Genomic DNA, 19862 nt, shown 5'->3' with positions numbered 1-19862 from the left:
CAGCTGCTTTAGACCATAATGGTAATTCCGTACCATTGTCAGTGTATCATTAGAGATGCAATGAAGAAATTTACTCGGCATGCAGTAGTTGACCGATCCAACTTCTTCAGCATTCTTCAGTCCGATAGAATTCTGCAAAATAATATTTAACAGTCAGTGATTTATGTTTAAAAAAAACTATATTCAATGTACTTTTTTTATTGCAAGTTGCTGGACAATTGAGAAATTATGGAAACGTCGATATAGTCTTTCTAGCCCAATACATTTTGAGTTAACGGGTATTAGAATTTAGATGAAAAATTAAGAAGTTGTTCTATAATAAATAAGTTCATTGCAACTCTCCGAAAAAGCTTATTAATAACTTAAGCAAACCAATTATTTGCGGTTGGATGAAATACGACAAATGTTATTGAGATTAGGCTTAACGGGTTTAGAAGGAAATGATCAAGGAATCCATTTTTCAAAAACTTTTAAGATACAAGAGGAATTATTGTTATGTTTATAATCTACATTGGTCACGTAGAACGTGGTTTCCTGCTTTGTGAGATACATCTTACCAGATAATCATTCCAATTTTTCAAAGCCACCTTGTCGAGTTTCCTTGATAAACTATTCTCGACGTCTGAAATTCCCAAGTATTGTACTCTGACGCAGGTCATCAGGAAATCCCATTTCTTTTGATCAGACCAAAAGAAGACGTGTCTTTGTATCGAAGTAAAAAAAAAACAAAGAGTTATTGGAAAAATCGTCAATCACTATAAACAACAGTTTGCTTACTGGCTGACCGCGACGATAGCAGGTCTCTTGGACGGATTCTTGTTCAAACACTGGTCTACAATGTTAAAATGTTCGACGTTTTTTAGTTGGATACATTTTCGGCCCTTCTTTTTGTTAATGTTGATATCCGGGAGCTTCTGACCAAAAGGATGAGTTCCCCGGGTAAGTGTATAGTGAATGATCATTCCGAGTGTCTGGATATCCGTTTCTTTGTTGCACACGATCTGAAAACGAGACACATGACGTGTGTTAGCAATTATTAAAATATATTGAAAAACCGTACAAGCTCACCTTTGCCTGTACGTCGAAATTTTCGCAAGTTTCCCGCGACCACCATATAATGTCCGAGGACCGCGGTTTGGTTACTTTGTACAAAATCTATATGCAACAGAAATGACGATAGAAACCAGACGTTTGTCACCGAAAGAAAAAAAAAATTATAATAACATCACATACTTCGGTCATCCCGAAGTCTGCTAAATGAATACATCCGGTTGCCCCTATCAGCACGTTTGACGGTTTCAAGTTACCGTGAACGATTGACGGATTCGATTGGTGTAAGAATTTCATACCGTTCACTATCTAATACTAAGACAAGTTAATTAAACAGGTACGACTAAAACTTGAAGTACTAATGTTATTGTTATCTATTGATCCGTTCACCTGTTTGACCGCGTTGCCAATATTCAGACTGTACAGGTCCGGTCTCTTGTACATCATGTCTATGTACACCTCCAGGTTATAATCGCACACGGGTGTGACTAGCCACAGACCCTTAGTGTACTCAACATAATGCGTGTACGGCAAAACGTTACTGTTGTCCAAGCCAAGCAGTCCGCCGTCGATGAGCTGAGTGAGCTTGGCCGCTACCTTTATTGACGCCTCGGAGTTCTTAGAGAATTTTTTTACCGCGAACAAGTTGCCTAAAAGAAACAAAAAAAAATTACCATTTTATTGTTGAACGCTGCTGAATACGACAGGTACCGTTTGCGTTCAAGGCGAATTCGATTCGTCCGAAATGAAATCCCTCCGACAGGATCATCATGCTGTTGTTGGAATGCATAAAGCGCAATCGATCATCGCCCAGAGTCTTGCATAATTCGAACGGAATACTTTTGAGCACGGATACTTGTTGGTGGTATCTCTGGGTGTTGAAGTCTTGCATTCTGTTCGTAAATTTATACAGATGCAACGGTATTTAAAACAAAAAATGCCAACATATTAATTGTCATTAAGTAAAACAGGATATTTTTTGGGAATTCTAGGAGAATTGGTATTGGGATTTTAAATAAATGCAAATTGACTCTTTTCGAAATCTTTCGACTTGGTCCGCAGTGAAATTTTACAATTTCTGAGCGACACTACGTAGTCGGACATAGACCGTGATTGTTTGTACTATTTGGTAAGACTAACCTTTCGGGCAACTTGATACGGACGAAGGGTAACTTCGGATCTGCCGTCTTGGTGTGCTTGCCGGTCCGGCGTCTGCATGGGTTCTCGACAAAATCTCGTTCGTAAAACTTTTGCCGCTGCAACTCCATTTGGTCGAACATTGAATCGTACGACAGCAACTCTTTTTTGACGTTCACAGCGACGGCACACAACAACTGTGTGTCGCATTCGCCGCTGGCCATCTGCAGCTGAAATCGCTTTATGAAGTCGGACCAGCTGCGTTTGAACGTCTCTAAAAACGCATTTTCCACTTTGGGCAACGCTTTCAACAGTTTCTTTCGTTTCTTGTCGCTACCGTCGCGTTTGCTGGTTTGTCCGGACGACCTGGAACTGTCGTTGGCCCACGACTGCTGTATTCGGTCCACGACTTTGGTGAACGACGTGTCCAGCATGGCCAACGTCTTCTCTAAGTCATTGTGCTTGCTCTGGGTCGTAATAAGATAATTTGATTCGCCTGTAGGCCGGACGGCGCCGGTGTGCACTCCGTCGTCGTCGTCATCGTCACCAGTCGTCCAAGCCGAGCTGGTCTGCTCTGAGTCGTTTCCCAAAAGTTTCGAGTGTTCAGACATGATTGTCAATTTTGTGGATTGCTTAGTGTAAATTTTTACTCCAACTCTTAACTAACCTACCGATTGGATATAAATGTACACTTGCCGAAATTGCGAATTCTACTACTCGTTAGCTATACAAAACAAATAGTGAAAATCGACATAATATATAAGAAATTTGTTTGTAATGCAGTAAAAAAAAAATTATCGACATAATAACTAGTTGTTATGGTTTTGTTGTCTTGGAAATATTAAAATGATTTTACAGTAAACGGCGTTTCAAAATGATAAACAGACAACCCCGTCAATTCTAAAGATATAAAAACCGGTCAATTGCAGGTCATTTATATGTTAGTATTAAACTAATACATATTACTAACATAAATAATGTTGAGTAATCAAAAAGTACATGAAATTACCTAATGAGTAAGAAATTTAGTGGACTTTAATTACGATTTATTGGGAAACCGAAGCATTCTGTCGAAAGTGGTAGTGACCATACTATGTGAGATGAGAAGGTTCATTAAATAGATTTTTATAATTAACTGACTCAATACAGTGCCTTGTTTACATAATGCAACAGTTATTAGTACACAAATTTATTATTCCCAAAAAAGTTACAGTCTACTTAAAGCCTAACGACTAAAATTATAAAACATGGCACATCCTTTAGCCAGTTTGAATTTTGTACGTTGCATATAAATTTATATAATTTTAGGAACGCTGAATCTAAATTTGATATACATTTTAAAATTTATCCCTTATTTCGGGAGTTAGGGAGGAATTTTTCTTACCTACATTATTTATTCTTGTAACATATTATGTAAATTTCATATTTAATGATTTCATTTGTTTGTAATTTATATGTTTGTGTAGTAAATAAATACAAATTTGGATTTTTTTTTGTAGTATAATAATGTTTTATTAATTTTTTAAATATCCAAATAAACATACTTTTTTTTACCGGACAAATAGTGTTTTTTATGTAGCATGTATAATTTCAGATGAAGAAAATGTATCAGTTATTTTTTTAATACTACCACTTTTAGATGTATCACCACTATCATCGCAACTTTTTATAGTCTTCTGATTTTCTTTTATAGGTAACGTAAACTTAGTATTAAGCCATTCGCCGTGAACATGTATAAATCTAACATAATTACTTGAGCTCTTAGACAAAAGTATTGGTAAAATTAAAGTAAACTTTAAAATTGTTATAACTATAAAACTTCATGTATTGTGGTTCCCATTTTTCATTTTCATATCGTGCCTTTAAAATATCAAATAGTTTCTGAATTTTATTAAAGGGGATTTAGTGATCCTCTGATTTTATATGGCTGATATAAGTTATCATAAGAATTATACCGAGAATCAGAATAACTAATATGAATATTGATAAAATATGCAGTAATACTTAAAAATTATACTGAATTATTTATATAAAAATTCAATATTGTGATAATTAAATGGCTAGTAAACATTTTTTTATCGTTTTTACGTAAAAAAAATTATCTATTGAAGGGTTAAATACTCGACTAAAATTATTTGTTTTCACTCAGAACATGCTCGGGGTACAGAATAATAGTAACATTTCCATCAAAATTATAAGCTAGGTTAGGTTAAAATTTTAACACAACCAATTCATATAATCATACATTTATATAATTAAAAATTATAAATGCATCGATTGTATTAAATTCACAGCCCTGGTGTATGAATGATAGTGGCCGTTTGGTCTATATACAATACTGTCTGTTCACAGTAATGTAATAATTGGATCAATATATGCATTTCCAGATTAATTTATACCGTTCTCAAATGTAACGCACGTGAACGATACGAGATTGTACCAAACGAATTGTATGTTTTAAATTGTAGAAAATAATATAGTAGTCGATGGTTTTTTTTCTTACATGCGTCCATCGAAACCAGGAGGGAGGATCCACAACGCCGTTTATTATACCAAAACTAAACACTAAACATTTTCCCGACTATAGTAGTCGATGTTGATAATCTTCAAAATTACCAAATTCTAAGATGCAGTTCTTATTAGAAGATACTATAAAATAAATGGATGAAAAAAAATAATGTGAGTTGTATGTACTACTAAACTGTTTTTTTTTTTTGATATTCCATACATTATATTAAATTACTTTAAAAAAGTACTACTTCCCCTATGCACTTGTAGAAATTATCCAAATATATGTTTATTTTCAAGCTTTAACTGCCGAATTTTTAACCTTAGGAAAAATGACAATTTATTTTAAAAAATTCGGAATTTTTAATGGGAAATACTTTGGTCATGCTCTTGTTCAACAGTAGAGCCTTCAACCTTAATTTTGTCAAACTCCGTTTTCCTCACGTTGACCCATATCACTAAATTTGGTTATCGGCACTTTTGTTTTGAAAAAAACAATGCTATAAACTGTATACTGTAAATAATTATATATTAAAACAAGTATTACCATCCATCGCAAACATTTGATATAAAACATGAAATGTTGTCTTTAATTTCTTCTGCTTTTATTTAATATATTGATATGAAATATAAATTTTATTAGATTTTACGTATTATTTATTTTTTTTCGTATTGTGCTTTAACTTTCCTTAAATTTTCTAATAATTGTCGAGCTGTCTTTTCTGTTTCTGAGTCCACTGCTGCTGTTAGACATAATATGTCCGATTCAGTTATCTGAAAACAAAATGTACTGTGTATTAAGTATATAATTTTTCATCAATTATAATATATTTGTTGTATGTTATCATTTGAATAAACTTCCTAAAAATAAAGAAGATAACAATAATACAACCACATTCTAAAAATTAAAGAATTAGTCAAACGCGAATTATTTTACAATGATGTTTATATATATGCTTTATTAACTACTTGGTAATCGATAAAACGTGAATTAAAAATAAATGTTTAACATAAGATTCTTACGTTTTTTTCTAGTAAATTGTACATTGATCTGGTGCAAACATTGTGAGTAAGGGATGAGAGTAGTTTAAGGGCGAACAATCGCAAATCAGGAACATCTTCTTTATCAGCTGTAATTTTGATTTCTTCATTTAAAGTGCGAATCAGATTGATATTTTCCATCAAAGATGAAGCAGTTGGATGAATGCTTATATTGTATAACGCTGCATACGAGACTCTACAAATAAGACAACGCAGGTAACTTTATTATGACGATTATCGTATACCTTTTATTGCCGTTAAATCCACATTACCAAATATAAAATAAGCGGACAAACCGGCTCTGATAGTACTACGAAAAACGTTTAATTGTGCATGGCTTTCTTACTTTTTCAAACGGTTCCCGGATGGCGACTTTAAACGACACAAGATACATACGATAAGTTTCACCACTTTATTACCGTTCTCAGAGTTCGAAAACATCTTTCTGCCCGCGTCCGTTGTCGACAAATTGGCCACCAATCCAATGACGCTAAGCACGAATCGCACTTCATCCGTATCTGCAGTCGGAATCACTCGATAAGTTTCATAGAACGATCTTAAAACGTGCTCTATCATCTGGGACATCCTTGCACATTTGTCCTGCAGTAAAAATGATTAATTACATATAAAAAATATAAATTATTGTTAAAAAACATAATAAACTTATTAATTATTTCTCAAACTACAGAATACATGGGTAATACACATTTAATATAATAGGGTAGTCTTCATAACTAATTATTATGTTCATAACCTAACCACTGAGTCATATAACTAAAATTATGCTAAAGTACTTTTCACCGATCAATATTTTTCAAGATGAATAAAATGGATTCTCACAGTGTTTAAAATTATTAAAACATTATTTACCTGTTCTAAAATCATTTGAATCACGTCGGGCTTATGTGTGGCCTTCCACAAGAAGTCACCAATGGTGGATCCAATCAATGTACAAAACTCAGCCTGTCGTTGTATTTGTGAGCGGATTTCCTCTGTCTGAGCAATAAGTTGACCGATAAGGTGTTGTTGACATTGCCACTCGTGTTGCATTATCGAATATTTTGATTTCAGTAATTCATTTTCGGTTTCTATTATACAACAAACATGTATACATTGTATTTTCTTATACGTGTTTTTTTAACGTTATACTATTCAATTGCTTCACCAATGTGTACTAACGATTAATTTTTAATGGAAATTAAATACCTAAAGTAGTTAGTAAGTATGTAATAATTTGTTAGATAACTTCATCTTCAAAGAAATTGTTAATAGTTGTAAGAAGATAAATATATTCGAATGTTAGATAACGAAAATATTCAACATTATATTCGCTATGCTGCTACTATGCTATGTTACAATTTTTTTACCTATTTCTCTTTGTTTTTCTGACATTTCAGTTTTAAAAAATATAAAAAAGTTTAATATCTATTAATTGTTATTTCAGAAGTACTATAAAATGTTTAAAATTTTGTTGGTTTTATTTATTTATTTTTTTTGGATAGATAATTTGGAGTTAGAAAATAAATATGTACCTATTGAATATCCATAACAACTCAATTAATTGTGAATCATATTTAAATAGATACAATTTTTTAAAAATATGATAATGCGATACACGAATAATATGTTTCCGACAACTCGATTAATAAAACACTTATAAAAATAAAAATAAATGTCATCAAAGATAATAGTTACAAAGCAAATATTTGTTTGCTAGGTAATATTGATGACTGTCTGATATTCATTGATAATAATAGGTACTTAATATTTTAGTTTATCGGCATAACAAAATCAATATTAATAACAAATCAGTTTTGTTCGAACTTTAATATTTTACCAGTTGTTGCATATTTTTTTGAATTTGAAAAGTTATTTTTTATTTTGTTTCTCGAAAATATGAGCAATGAGCCCGATTTTAAATTTCAACACGTGTCTCAAGAAGAATTTGATACAACATATAAAAAAATGCCATGTGATCGCCAAAAGACAATCAATTACTGGCAATGGAATAGCTATGTAGCAGCAATTAATGCTGAAGAAACCAAGAGTTCGTTTACTTTAGAAAATGATAAAGTAAAAGACATTGCTGTACGTACTAGTCTATCCGATATAAAAAAAATCAGCACGTTTAGCTCTAAAAAGCTGTATTCGTTGCATGATCCTTCAGACTTACATAATGTCCACGGCCTTAGAAATCGTCTATTCAATACATTTAATAAATATGCTACAATTTTGGAAAATGCTTTAAGGCCGCCAGTATTAAAGAATCCTAAGCAAATACAAATTAAAACAAAAGCACTCGATCAACGAGCAAATATAAATCACATTAACGATCTCAATAAATTGCTTTTGGAACTTAAACAAGATTTTAAAAATAAGGATTTGCATGAAAAAGGAGACAAGAATAATGTCACGTTACGGAAATTATTTCAAATGAAATTAATTTGCTGTCATAAATTAGCAATCGATGCTACTAAGGTATCCTCGCAAACTATGGAAGCCCGAATCTACAATCCCATTCAAGATAAATTGAAGGAATTGATACTAATAATATCTTCTTTATCTTTAATCACGGGAAAATACTTATATGGTCAATTATATAAAAATAAAAAAGAAGGAACTTATGATTTAGTCGCAAAATGCAGGACTTTGATAAGTATGTTAGATGATTGTGGCTATGAAGACAAGTCGACCGACGATCAAAATAATGCTAACTGCCAAACCAACAAACTGAACGAGCTCACAAATAAAGCAATGACTAGAATTAACCAAATTACTAATACCAATTACAACCGATTAAGCATGTATGATCAGATAAAACCGAAGCTTGGATCGTGCTATGCTCGAAAATGGTCGAAAAATAATAAAATCACTGATAATACCCAATGCCTAAACAGTAAAAATACTTTTGAAGAAGAAACGATATTAACGAAAAATGATATTAAGCCTGACTCTTCAGTAGATAATCTTTATAAATTAGATGATGTAAAAACAGTCGTACAACAATTATATTCAGGAACTATACTTGACGAAAATTTGGAAACGAATAAAAAACAATTTGACGGCGAACGAAAGTCTGAAGGAGGAAAACAAAACTAGTTATAACAAGACAATTTAAATGAAATAATTTCTTATAGTGTTAAATTTCTAAGTTTCAAGTGTCTGATTATCAAATGCAAACTATATAAAGCGCGATAGAGTCAAAAGCAGATGATCTGTGAAGTAAAGTTACTAGAAAATAAGTTTTACATTTCTCTTGTTAAAATATACGATTGTTTAGTTTAAGTAATATCTCAAACCTACGAGACAAAAATTCCACAGTATTAACTATTTGATAATTATAATAATACAGGGAATTGTGTAATACGAGAAAATGATTTCAAACAAGTACTGTCAATTGTATACAATATAATGAAAATATTTTCAAATACCTGTTGATTATGGGTATTATAAACAGAGAAAAACCGCTCTCCACCACTTGTTTCCCTTTATTCTACTTAATCATCTCGTAAACCTCCCTAAATACTGGTACAAAAAAATACAATTTGGTAACAATAATTATAATACATTTTAATGTGAATTATGAATCTTTAATGATTTACTTTTTTGAAGGGTATTAGATTGACTAAAAACTAATGTTTAATATACTTACGTGGCATATATTTCTGGTGTTTTTAATAATAATTGTTATAATGTACCTGCCCATTCCGCAGTCAAGACTTCGTCAACTATGAAATAGTTTTCTTCTTTTTTCGTGTGGCTTATACATGTGTCCACAAGGTTTACGCTATCAATAAATTGTTTATGTCCAAAAATTTGTACGTCGCGTTGTTTATTTCTTCTTTATTTCTTCATGGTTCTTGCCAAGTTAGTTCATTTTGATTTAGCTCGCAGTGGGACAAGTGTTAAAATGATCTTGTTATTGTCTTTAGCTAGTTCGTCGATAAAATACTTTTCACGTTGTGTCTTCAGACGTTTCACAAGTTAGTTACAATGTTAGTTATTTTATCAGGAAAAACTATAGTTTTGTCTTTGACATCTCTCATAATATAAAATATCTAATACTACAGGGTGGGCCAGGGAAACAAGAAAATTTGAAATAACTCACAAACGTTTAAAAAAATTATTTTTAATATTTATTTTGGAAAACATAGAGTACATAATATGCCATTCAAGGTTCAAAACAATAAAATCTCAAGTTTGGAAAATAATGTCAGTAAGATGGTGTCCGTTCCTCTGTATGCATTCCTCGAATAGTGTGTGGAGGTTTTGCAAGACTCTGTAACATCTCGTGTTTGATTTTTTCTTGTGGGGCCATCTTAAAAGCAAAGTGTAGTACAGCACTCGCCCAACAACACTTCTCTAGTTTAAGACAAAAATCATAGAAGAAATTGCTTTGATTCCCCAACGCTAATCTTTCTCCATTTCTGATTCCTAGGATCTTCAGATCTCTGACTCGGTCGCTCCACCGCTGTCTTGGCCTTGTTCGATCTGGCACCCACATTGTGACCTTGTTTACTATTCTATCCTTCGCTCTCCACACATGTCCTGCCCAGCTAATTCTTCGACTTTTTAGAACCCCTACTATATCGATTTCGTTAAACGACTCTCTAAGTTCTGCATTCGTCCTTCGCTCGTATTCGTTGTTTTCAGTATTCTATTTAGGGCTGAAGATCTTCCTTAATATTTTCCTCTCAAATGTCATTAGTTTCTTCTCGTCTGCCTTCGTTGATTTCCACGCTCCACACGCATATAATACAATAGGCCTTACCAGAGCTTTGTATAGCCTAATTTGTGTTCCCCTTGGTAGTAGTTTTGACTTGAAGAGTGGTACCAGGGATAAATAGCACTTATTCCCTGCTATTATTCGATGATTGATTTCCTCATGGCTACATGCCCTTTCATTCGTTTTGTAAATAATTAACGATAAAAAGTTCAAATACTTACTTTTGATTGGGATTGAAGTCGATGCTCCTTAATTACCGCGGCTGATATTATCTTAATATTAAAAATAATTATAATGTTAAATAATTTAACTACAGTAAAAAGTTAGGTACATCATTAAATTATTTATTTCAGTTAATTTAAATAAAACTTACCATTTCCTTTTTTTTTTCACATCACATACTTTTCTACGTTTCAAATTAAGCGATGTAGTTTGATTTCTTTTGAAGGTGTTCTTGTTTTGTTATGGACCTCAAATGGAGTATTGGAGGATGAAAAAGAAGATGAAAAGCGATATCATTGTTTTATTTGTTTTTATAGATTCAGACGAATCACTGACATCACCTAAAAATAATATTTTGTAGTATGATTGAGTAGTACTTAAAATAAGTTATTATATAGCCATATCATTGGCAGTCAATTTTAAATTTTTACACGTAAGTCTAAAATTTAAATACAGCTTAAAGAAAGTACGCTCATCACCATTTTGTTCTTCAATTACTTTTATTAAAAAGTAAATTGTAAAGTTGATGCTGATTTATTTCAGTCTGATCTCAATAATTTTTATAAATGGTGTACTATCAATAATTTTTCTCTTAATAATAATAAATGCCAGTTAATGACTTTTTCCAGGGCTCGAGTGGTTTCAAATTTTATTTATTATATCAATGGTGAAATACTACATCGGATTTTGGGACCTCATAAAGACCTTGGTATTCTTTTTGACTCTAAACTTAAATTTGACTGTCACATTAATAACATTATTAACAGGTCAATTAAAATATTAGGCTTTATTAATCGAAATTGTGCCGACTTTACTGATAAACATGCCTTAAAATCCTTATATTGCTCTTTGATACGGTCTATTTGTGAATATGGATCAGTAATATGGTCTCCATACTAATTAGGTCTTAAATGCAAATTAGAAAAAATTCTTGCGCTTCCTTTTATTTAAATGTTCAATACACAGGGAACCTCATTGTTGTTACTCTCTACTTTTGTCTCTTCTCAACCTTGAAACAATGAAACAACGTCGTTTGCGTTTAGATTTAGATTTTTCATATACGCTTTTTGATGGCATTATTAATTGTCCTTAAATTTTAAGTCGTTTTTCCTTCCATGTTCCTACTCGAAGTAATCGGTCTAAAAATATATTTTATCTAAACATTTATAAAATATGCATCATTAGCAGTTTACCTAGCATGTAAGCCGTTATAGGTAGGGGAGACAACAGACACACGGGACAAATCCAGTTAGTTGACATACTAACTACCATCTTCGGACCGTGACCTAATTATTCTAAAGCCATTACTTATTATTTCACGTTACCTTACTATTTTATATTTCTTTTAACTTTACCCGTACTCGTTCATCAACTCCGCCATTACCTAGACAACTACAGAGAAAGCTTTCGGTTCCAGGTAGAGGTGTAATATATAATATGTACATAGCTTTACTTAATTAATAAACCTGTTTTCGTTTCGTTGCACACTTGTTATACAGCAAATATACAAAGGAGACTTTGGAGATATTTAAGTGTAGATACGGCTTAGCCATCCGTTCTGTCTTCGGGTCCACTAATTTGTGGCTAGCCTAGCCAGCTAGCCTATCAATCTTAGTTGATGAACAATATGGTTTTAGGCCTAGCCGTTCTGCTACTACAAATCTAATAGTATTTCATTATTTTATATTGGAGGCCATTGAAAAACGAACACAGGTGGATGTTATTTTTACGGATTTCTCCAAAGCGTTTGATCGAGTAGACCATAAAGTACTAATTGAAGTTCTATATACGAGTAAAGCTGGATTTGGTGAGCCCATTCTATCTTGGTTCAAATCTTATTTATCTGGTAGGGTCCAATGTGTTAAAGTCTTAGGATGTAAATCTGAAACAGTCTGTGTACCTTCAGGTGTTCCTCAAGGGGGACACTTATCCCCGTTGTTGTGTTCTCTATTGTTTAATGGTCTAAAATTGGTTATCCCAGATTCTATGTTCCTTATGTTTGCTGACAATTTGAAAATCTACAGGATAATTGAGTCAGTAACTGATTGTGTTACCCTCCAGAACGAGCTTGATGTTTTTGTTTTGTGGTTCAATTATATGGGACTAAGCTTTAATGTAGAAAAATGCCAATCCGTGTCTTTTGCCGTGAATAGAAATATTATTAGCTACGCATACTTGATAAATGGGTCAAGCATTAATATTGTTACTAGGAAGAAAGACTTCAGTATTCTTTTTTGTCCAAATCTCGATTTTCATTACCATATAGAGGCAGTTTGTTGTCGTGCGTTAAAGATGCTTGGCTTTGTCATACGCACGTCAAAAGAATTTAAGCTCTCTAGTTCTCTAAAAGCCTCTCTCGTACGGCCTCTTTTAGAATATTCTTCCATTCTTTGGGACCCTTTTACGGCAACTGACTCTTCTTGCATTGAGAGGGTTCAGGACCGAGGAATGGTTTTTAGCTTACACTCAGTTAGAGCTAAGAACGAATTATAGCAACTTTTGAAGCAACATTTCAATTTTGAAAGGTTAAACAAAAATTTCAGTTTGTTATTACCATATATTAACTTAAGTAAAATTAAATTTTTATTTGAATTATAGAAAACTGTTTTTTATTATTATTTTTTGTTTTTATGTAAAATTATAAAATATATTTTGAATTATATTTTATGACTATAAGTCATAAATTTAATATTCCTGAAGAAATGTAGCCGCATATAACATTGGCTTCCATTTTTAAAAAGTATCATTTTTCTGTATGCTGTTTTTAAAGGAATATTTTTTTCTTTACGCGTATCTAATTTCATTATGCCACTTGCATGGATAATCAAAAGGATTACAATTATTTTTTAGTTTTTTTTTAAATTGTATTTATGTAAAAGATGTCGCCTGACTTTAAACTTACTACATTATTAGGACTTGCACGGTTTAGGTTTACACCATTCAGGATTACTTTTTTAACCTTTGCTTTATTGTAAATATCTGATAAGACAATTTTTTTTTTTATACACTATTCATTCTGGCTGATTCTGGACCTGATTTTATACCTTCCTCCTATCATACGCTTTATTTTTCCCAAATAGTTTTCAAACGGAAAAGCAGATATCGATGCAAAATCTATTTTAGCATATTCTACGTTATCCGCTAAATGAATCAATTTGTGATTATTCATTATTTGTGAATCTGGGCCATGAAAAAATTGAGTTCTCCATGTAGTTGGGAATGTAAGGCGAAGATAAAGAAAAAGATTTGACTAGTAATATTATAATTCACAAGAAAAATAATTATAACAATAAATAGTATGCTAAAATTACGATTTGTGTGGTAGATACCGACTCTAATAAGTTCATATAAAACTTTAGGGCACCAATAAAAAGGTTTGGCATGCTAACATTAAAAATACGGGTATTTGGTTTTACACTAATAGTTTCATTAAAATATAATACTTTAGTGTACCGATAGGAGGTTAAGTACACTAATATAAAATCCATAGATTGTCTACTCTTACTTGAACAAACAAATCCAATAATGACTATCGTATTATCTGTTACTTTGTGAGTAACTACATTGATCCATTTATTTAATGAGGATTATTCTTTCGTGTGGTCGACAACCGAATTAATTCCCTCCTAATACCATAATTTATCTTGTTACATGATCTAGCAGTTCCCTAAAACTCACTAGTCACTATACGGTATCAGTGTGCTTATTCTTTAATACAAAAGTAATAACATTTACAATTTTTTTTAGCGACTTGATATTATTTTATTAAGGCGCCGGAAGTATAAATTTTTCAGATTTTCGTAAAAGTATGTAGGAATTTGTTACAGTACTTATTACTTAAAAAACGATAAAATAATTTAAGATTATAAAAAATACCTGGCCTATTTTGGTCGCTATACGATATTATCTATTAAAATTGACGGGAACAACAATTGTTTAATACGATTTTTTTTATGTATACCTTTGTATACGCGCTTTTTGAGTTATATTTCGAGATAGTTAGCCGACTAGACATCAAATAAATTTGCGATTTTTATTCAAAACTCTGATGGAATGACGACCACATTGGTAATATTATCTACATACCATTTGTAATGTTTGTAACGCTGTATAGTTGCTATAATATTATCAAATTCGTTATAGAAATTAAAAAATAGCAACTGCGGCGACATTGTAAAAACTACCGAACATGGTACAGTATCATTCCAATTCGAAAATGGTATATCAGTGGATCAAACCCTTGATGGGTCAGTTCGATTGGTTAATCGTCAGGTAAATACAATGGTCAATTTCTAGACATATTAGTGAGTGTAGTCAGTATATCTTCACTAAGTACCTGTGTACATATTACATACTAAACGGTGTACTATTTATTTCAGTATTTTATTAAAATTCGTATTATAGTTAAAACATATGATAAACACTACCACGCGCATCTGCTATAATTAGAATTTAACGTTAGTTCAGTAATAATTACATTTTTAATATAGTTGGCTGTTTGGGGCCAATGGTAATGATTTACAAATGAATCTCCTGGTTGGCGTTTAACGAATCTTTAAACTTTTTATAGACACTTAAATGTCAAATTGATAAGATAAATTATATATTTTGTTTTTTGTAGAAGAGTTTCATTCGATTTTTTCTACTGACGATTGTCTCAAACGCATCGTCCGTAATTAAGTCATTCTAATAATTTAATTTCCACAGGCAAATGCTGTAGCTGCTGTGAATGCTTCAGGTAACATTGCAGCCGTAATGCATCCCGTAGGGTTTATGTACAAAAAAGATGACACCGTCAATGTGCAAGCAAACGACAGCCGTTCAGGAAACCACAAGTACCTACTTATCTACGTAGTTAAAAATAATATATTTAATAAATTATAGGTACTATAGATATTTTTGTATTTGAGAAAAACGCAATCTTATTTAGAAACTTAAGTGTACTACGTTGAGTTTTCACACTAAAATAAAAAAATGTTAAATCGTTTCAACAATTTCTAATTACATTTAGTTTTCACGATGAAAAAGCTATCAATATGGTAATTTTCTGTAATTTATTATATAATCAATGTTCGGTTATCAAATAATTTTACGTTTCAAAGCCTTCAATCGATTTAAATATTCAAACACCATCAACCTTTAGAATCTTTTTATGTATTTGCCAACAGAGATAAACAGAAAGAGTTTTTAAAGTTTTTTTTTTTGTGATTGCAACAAAAGAATATAAAAAAACATTAGAATCATTAATACGTTTATAATCTGAATAATCCTAAACGAAGATATAACAAAATAATATAGTTAATATTATTCAATTTGTCCCAACATTAAAATTCGATTTTGAATTTGTTACTACTAAAAATAATAATGCTAAAAGTTTGGTTTATCACGAAAATCGTTGAAATTCCCATAATTTTATTGCAGTAATTTTGGATTTTCACGGATGGGAAGAATATAATATTGTCTATTGTTGTAATTGAAAATTTAAGTTACTATGTAATTCAAGTTATTGACCATGTTCGTCATATCGCACAACTATTTTTATTTAAAGGCTAGCAAAAATAACACCGACTGGCATCCATTTCAAAGCCTTCAGAAGTCCTCTTGTGTACTTGGTCGATGAGGCAGGAATACGCACTAATTTTTCGGAAAATTTTATGCGTATAGAGCGAGACGTTACAAGAGATGTACTCTATAAAAACTGTCGTCACGGTTCTAAGTATGTGGGCGTGTGCAATGAGCTACTAGACGACATTATATGGGCACCAACCGAAACTGGTAACGAGTGGAAGTTGCATAATTTCTCTATCATACAAGAAAATGCTCATGGATTCGTGAGGTGAGAGTTTGGAGTCTTTTTACGATTGTTAATTAGCTCAAGAAAAAAGCCTGCTAAGTGGGGTCGGGGTCACAAGACTTTAGAAATCTGAAATAATAACTAAACGAGAAAAGTCACGTTTTAATAATTTGTTGCGATTTTTAAACTATATAAAGTAAACTTTATATATTTAATTTTTTTATTAGTAATACAAACATTAATAATAAAAACAATTAAAAAATTTGAATTGAGATTTAAGCAGTGATTGATAAGAAAAAAGTTTTACTAACTAATAGGATACTTCTGAAAATATTTTTTTTACATTACTAAAAAATTTCCAAATCGTCAGCATTCGTATTTTATTCAAATTAAAAAGTTAGTAATCCTTCTATGATTTAAAATCTGAAAATAAGAGGTCTAGTCTGACTTTTGTTTAGAGGAAAACTAATTCTTTTTTTTATTTATAGAATTGTTACTTACCTGTTCTCAATGTGCTCTGCCTTCATTAGCTGGCTTTTTTACTTTTGTATATGTATATTTTTTGACAACCCCTAGTGCATAGATATATTATATAACTTTAAATTGCATACACAAATGCTCAATACATTGTTCTGTTATATAAGCTTAAAAAATATTGATGGTTATTATATCTGATTTCAACAATTCAATGGTTTTTTTTTAGAGTTGTTAAAACAATGGAAGACGGTTGTGGGTTTGAAATACGGGCTTCTGCTACAGTCGGAACAATAAACCTACATTCGCCTAATGTAGATTGTACAGCATCGCATGGTACCAACCATCATTTTTTTGTTCGGAAAAACAAAAGTCGCATACACTATGAAGTGTTTAATAAATTTATGGTACGTTTTGGTGGTTACCATACCGGTTTCAACGAGTACGACGAGGTCTCATTTTTCTGACATAAGCTTCAATATCTGCTGCATGATAAGTATTTTTATGTGTTATAAAATAAATGCAATTTCAATGTATTTATAGTGGATTTAAATAAAACGAAAAATGTATAAGTATTCACGGGTTCTGTATAAAACATATTATAATAACTGTTTTGTAATATTATAATAATTGTTATTTAATTATTGTTACTACCATTGTAAGGTGGAATAAACAAGGTGCTATAAAATTTTCCTAAAAAGACAATAGTAATTTAATGAATTTTGTAATGTAAATAGCTCGTGATTGGTTAGAATTGTAACGTGTCTGTTTGGCTAGCTGGCTAGGCTAGCCACAAATTAGTGGACCCGAAGACAGGACGGATGGCTAAGCCGTATCTACACTTAAATATCTCCTCAAAGTCTCCTTTGTATAATTGCTATATAACAAGCGATCGTACCTCTAAATAACAATTGTGCAACGAAACGAAAACAGGTTTATTAATTAAGTAAAGCTATGTACATATTATATATTACACCTCTACCTGGAACTTAAAGCTCTCTCTGTAGTTAGTCCAGGTAATGGCGGAGTTAATGAACGAGTACGGGTAAAGTTAACAGAAATATAAAATAATAAGTAATGGCTTTAGAATAATTAGGTCACGGTCCGAAGATGGTAGTTAGTATGTCAACTAACTGGATTTGTCCCGTGTGTCTGTTGTCTCCCCTACTTATAACGGCTTACATGCTGGGTAAACTGCTAATAATGCATATTTTATAAATGCTTAGATAAAATATATTTTTAGACCGATTACTTCGAGTAGGAACATGGAAGCAAAAACGACTTAAAATTTCAGGACAATGATCAATAATGCCATCAAAAAGCTTATGAGCTTATGTGAGTAACGCCTTTTTAAGCTCTGCCTTCGTTAATGGGCCCTGTAGATTGTCCTTTTAACCTACTTATGAATCTGGACATCCATGCGACAATCTGTTGGGTGAACAGTAAAGACGAATACTGGGATAACCTCTCCAGTAGGCTCTCTGATGTGATCTAACCTAACCTACCGCAGTTCGCCTGATCAATATGACTCGACTAGATTGTTTTATTTTTGATTAAGTAAGTTAAATTTGGAAAGTAGTATATTGTTATTTCTTTTTTAAAAAGTCAACATATTTATGTTGTCTGGCCAAAGGCTACTTTTCTTGGAAGTTACGATACTTCCTGCCGTCGAAAAACACCGTTCTGAACTGACCCCAATGTCGATAGCGCACACAAATAATTTTTTTGTTAATCAAGCTAAATTAGGGAACTTAAATTCATTGTTTTTCCACCCACTCAAAGGGTGGAGACGTTATGGTTTAATTGTGGTTCACGAAGATCCATTTCGAATTCTGTTAGTTGTAATTATCTATTTTAGCCTTTAATAAAAAATCCATAGCGCTCACTTTTTCACTCACAATTCCATTATTTTCAACCGTTTTTTAACTAATAGATAACTGATGCACGTGTTTTCTTATAATATCTTTAATTTCCTCCGTCTCTGTGTCTAAATTTTTATGTCTCGGATCTAAAATACAAGAGATTTGTCCTACGTGGACTTGTTCGTGTATACTTCTAACCATTCTACCATTTTAAACTTGTTTTGCATATTCTCTGTAATATTTTCAATGCGTTTTCATCATAATCGGGTTGTACTATCATGTGCTTCTTTATTAATCTATAAATAATTTGTCGCAAAATAGAAATTGTGACATTTTCTTCACATAAAACCGTGGTTAACACTTGTAAAGGTTTTAGCATTTTAACCATTATTTCAATTTGTGTCCACTCTCTTTCATTAATCTCAAGTTTTAGAGCTATTGATGAAGAAATGACATCTCTAACTACTAAAACTGCGATAATAGCACCTTGATTTTCTAAGAGTCTTACACACACAAAGTAAGACGAATTCCATCTTGTTGGACAACTTTGAATTAATTTTATTTCTTTCAACCTAAGCTGTTGTTTTTTTATTCAGAAGCTGGAAGATTAGAATGGTGAAAATGGCTAACTATTGCTAGCTAGCATTTGCCTTTTTCGATACCTAAGAATATATATATAGTAACTGATTTAAAAGCATTTTTTACACAAATCTAAATTGTATTTGCAGCACAACGTATGCTGTTGTTTACATTGTCAACTAGACCAATTGAAGTTATAACATTTGCAGCATTGTCATGTACAACTGCGTGTATTTTTCCAAATAAATTCCATTCCGATATGGTAATTTCCAAAATAACAGCTACGTTTTCAGCTGTATGCATTTCCTCCATATATTGAGCCCATGGTGTAAAATTTTTTTAATTCTGTTTATTTCAATATCGTCGTGAAATTTGTGACAGGCATATTTTGCACACAGTGCAAGGGAATGTTAAATATATTTGGTATATTTTTTCTTAATAGAGCTTGTACTGAATTGTTTGCTCCATG

The 19862-nt window shown here is 31.8% G+C and overlaps 2 protein-coding genes across 2 annotated transcripts; one reads left to right on the top strand and one right to left on the bottom strand.

Annotated features, from left to right (window-relative positions):
• Positions 1-5352: 5352 nt before the first annotated feature.
• LOC126845407 (uncharacterized) lies at positions 5353-7128 on the bottom strand. Its single transcript, XM_050584062.1, has 5 exons — positions 7104-7128; positions 6607-6824; positions 6083-6336; positions 5719-5932; positions 5353-5469 (listed from the first exon to the last, which is right to left on the bottom strand). Exons 1-5 carry the CDS (start codon positions 7126-7128, stop codon positions 5353-5355), a joined length of 828 nt encoding a protein of 275 aa, XP_050440019.1.
• A 7609-nt stretch (positions 7129-14737) lies between these two features.
• Positions 14738-17419, top strand: LOC126845348 (uncharacterized). The gene is made up of 5 exons (XM_050584009.1): positions 14738-14752; positions 14828-14956; positions 15392-15519; positions 16233-16520; positions 17182-17419. Exons 1-5 carry the CDS (start codon positions 14738-14740, stop codon positions 17417-17419), a joined length of 798 nt encoding a protein of 265 aa, XP_050439966.1.
• The last annotated feature ends 2443 nt before the right edge of the window (positions 17420-19862 follow it).

Source organism: Adelges cooleyi, unplaced genomic scaffold (genome assembly GCF_023614345.1).
Source record: "Adelges cooleyi isolate 19-005CV unplaced genomic scaffold, UGA_ACOO_1.1 ACOO_flye_CR_arks_rails_tigmint_CR_PRNA_784, whole genome shotgun sequence".
In the NCBI taxonomy this organism is placed as follows: Eukaryota; Metazoa; Arthropoda; class Insecta; order Hemiptera; family Adelgidae; genus Adelges; species Adelges cooleyi.
Note: the sequence above shows the minus strand (reverse complement) of the source record. Positions and strands in the feature narration are given on the sequence as shown.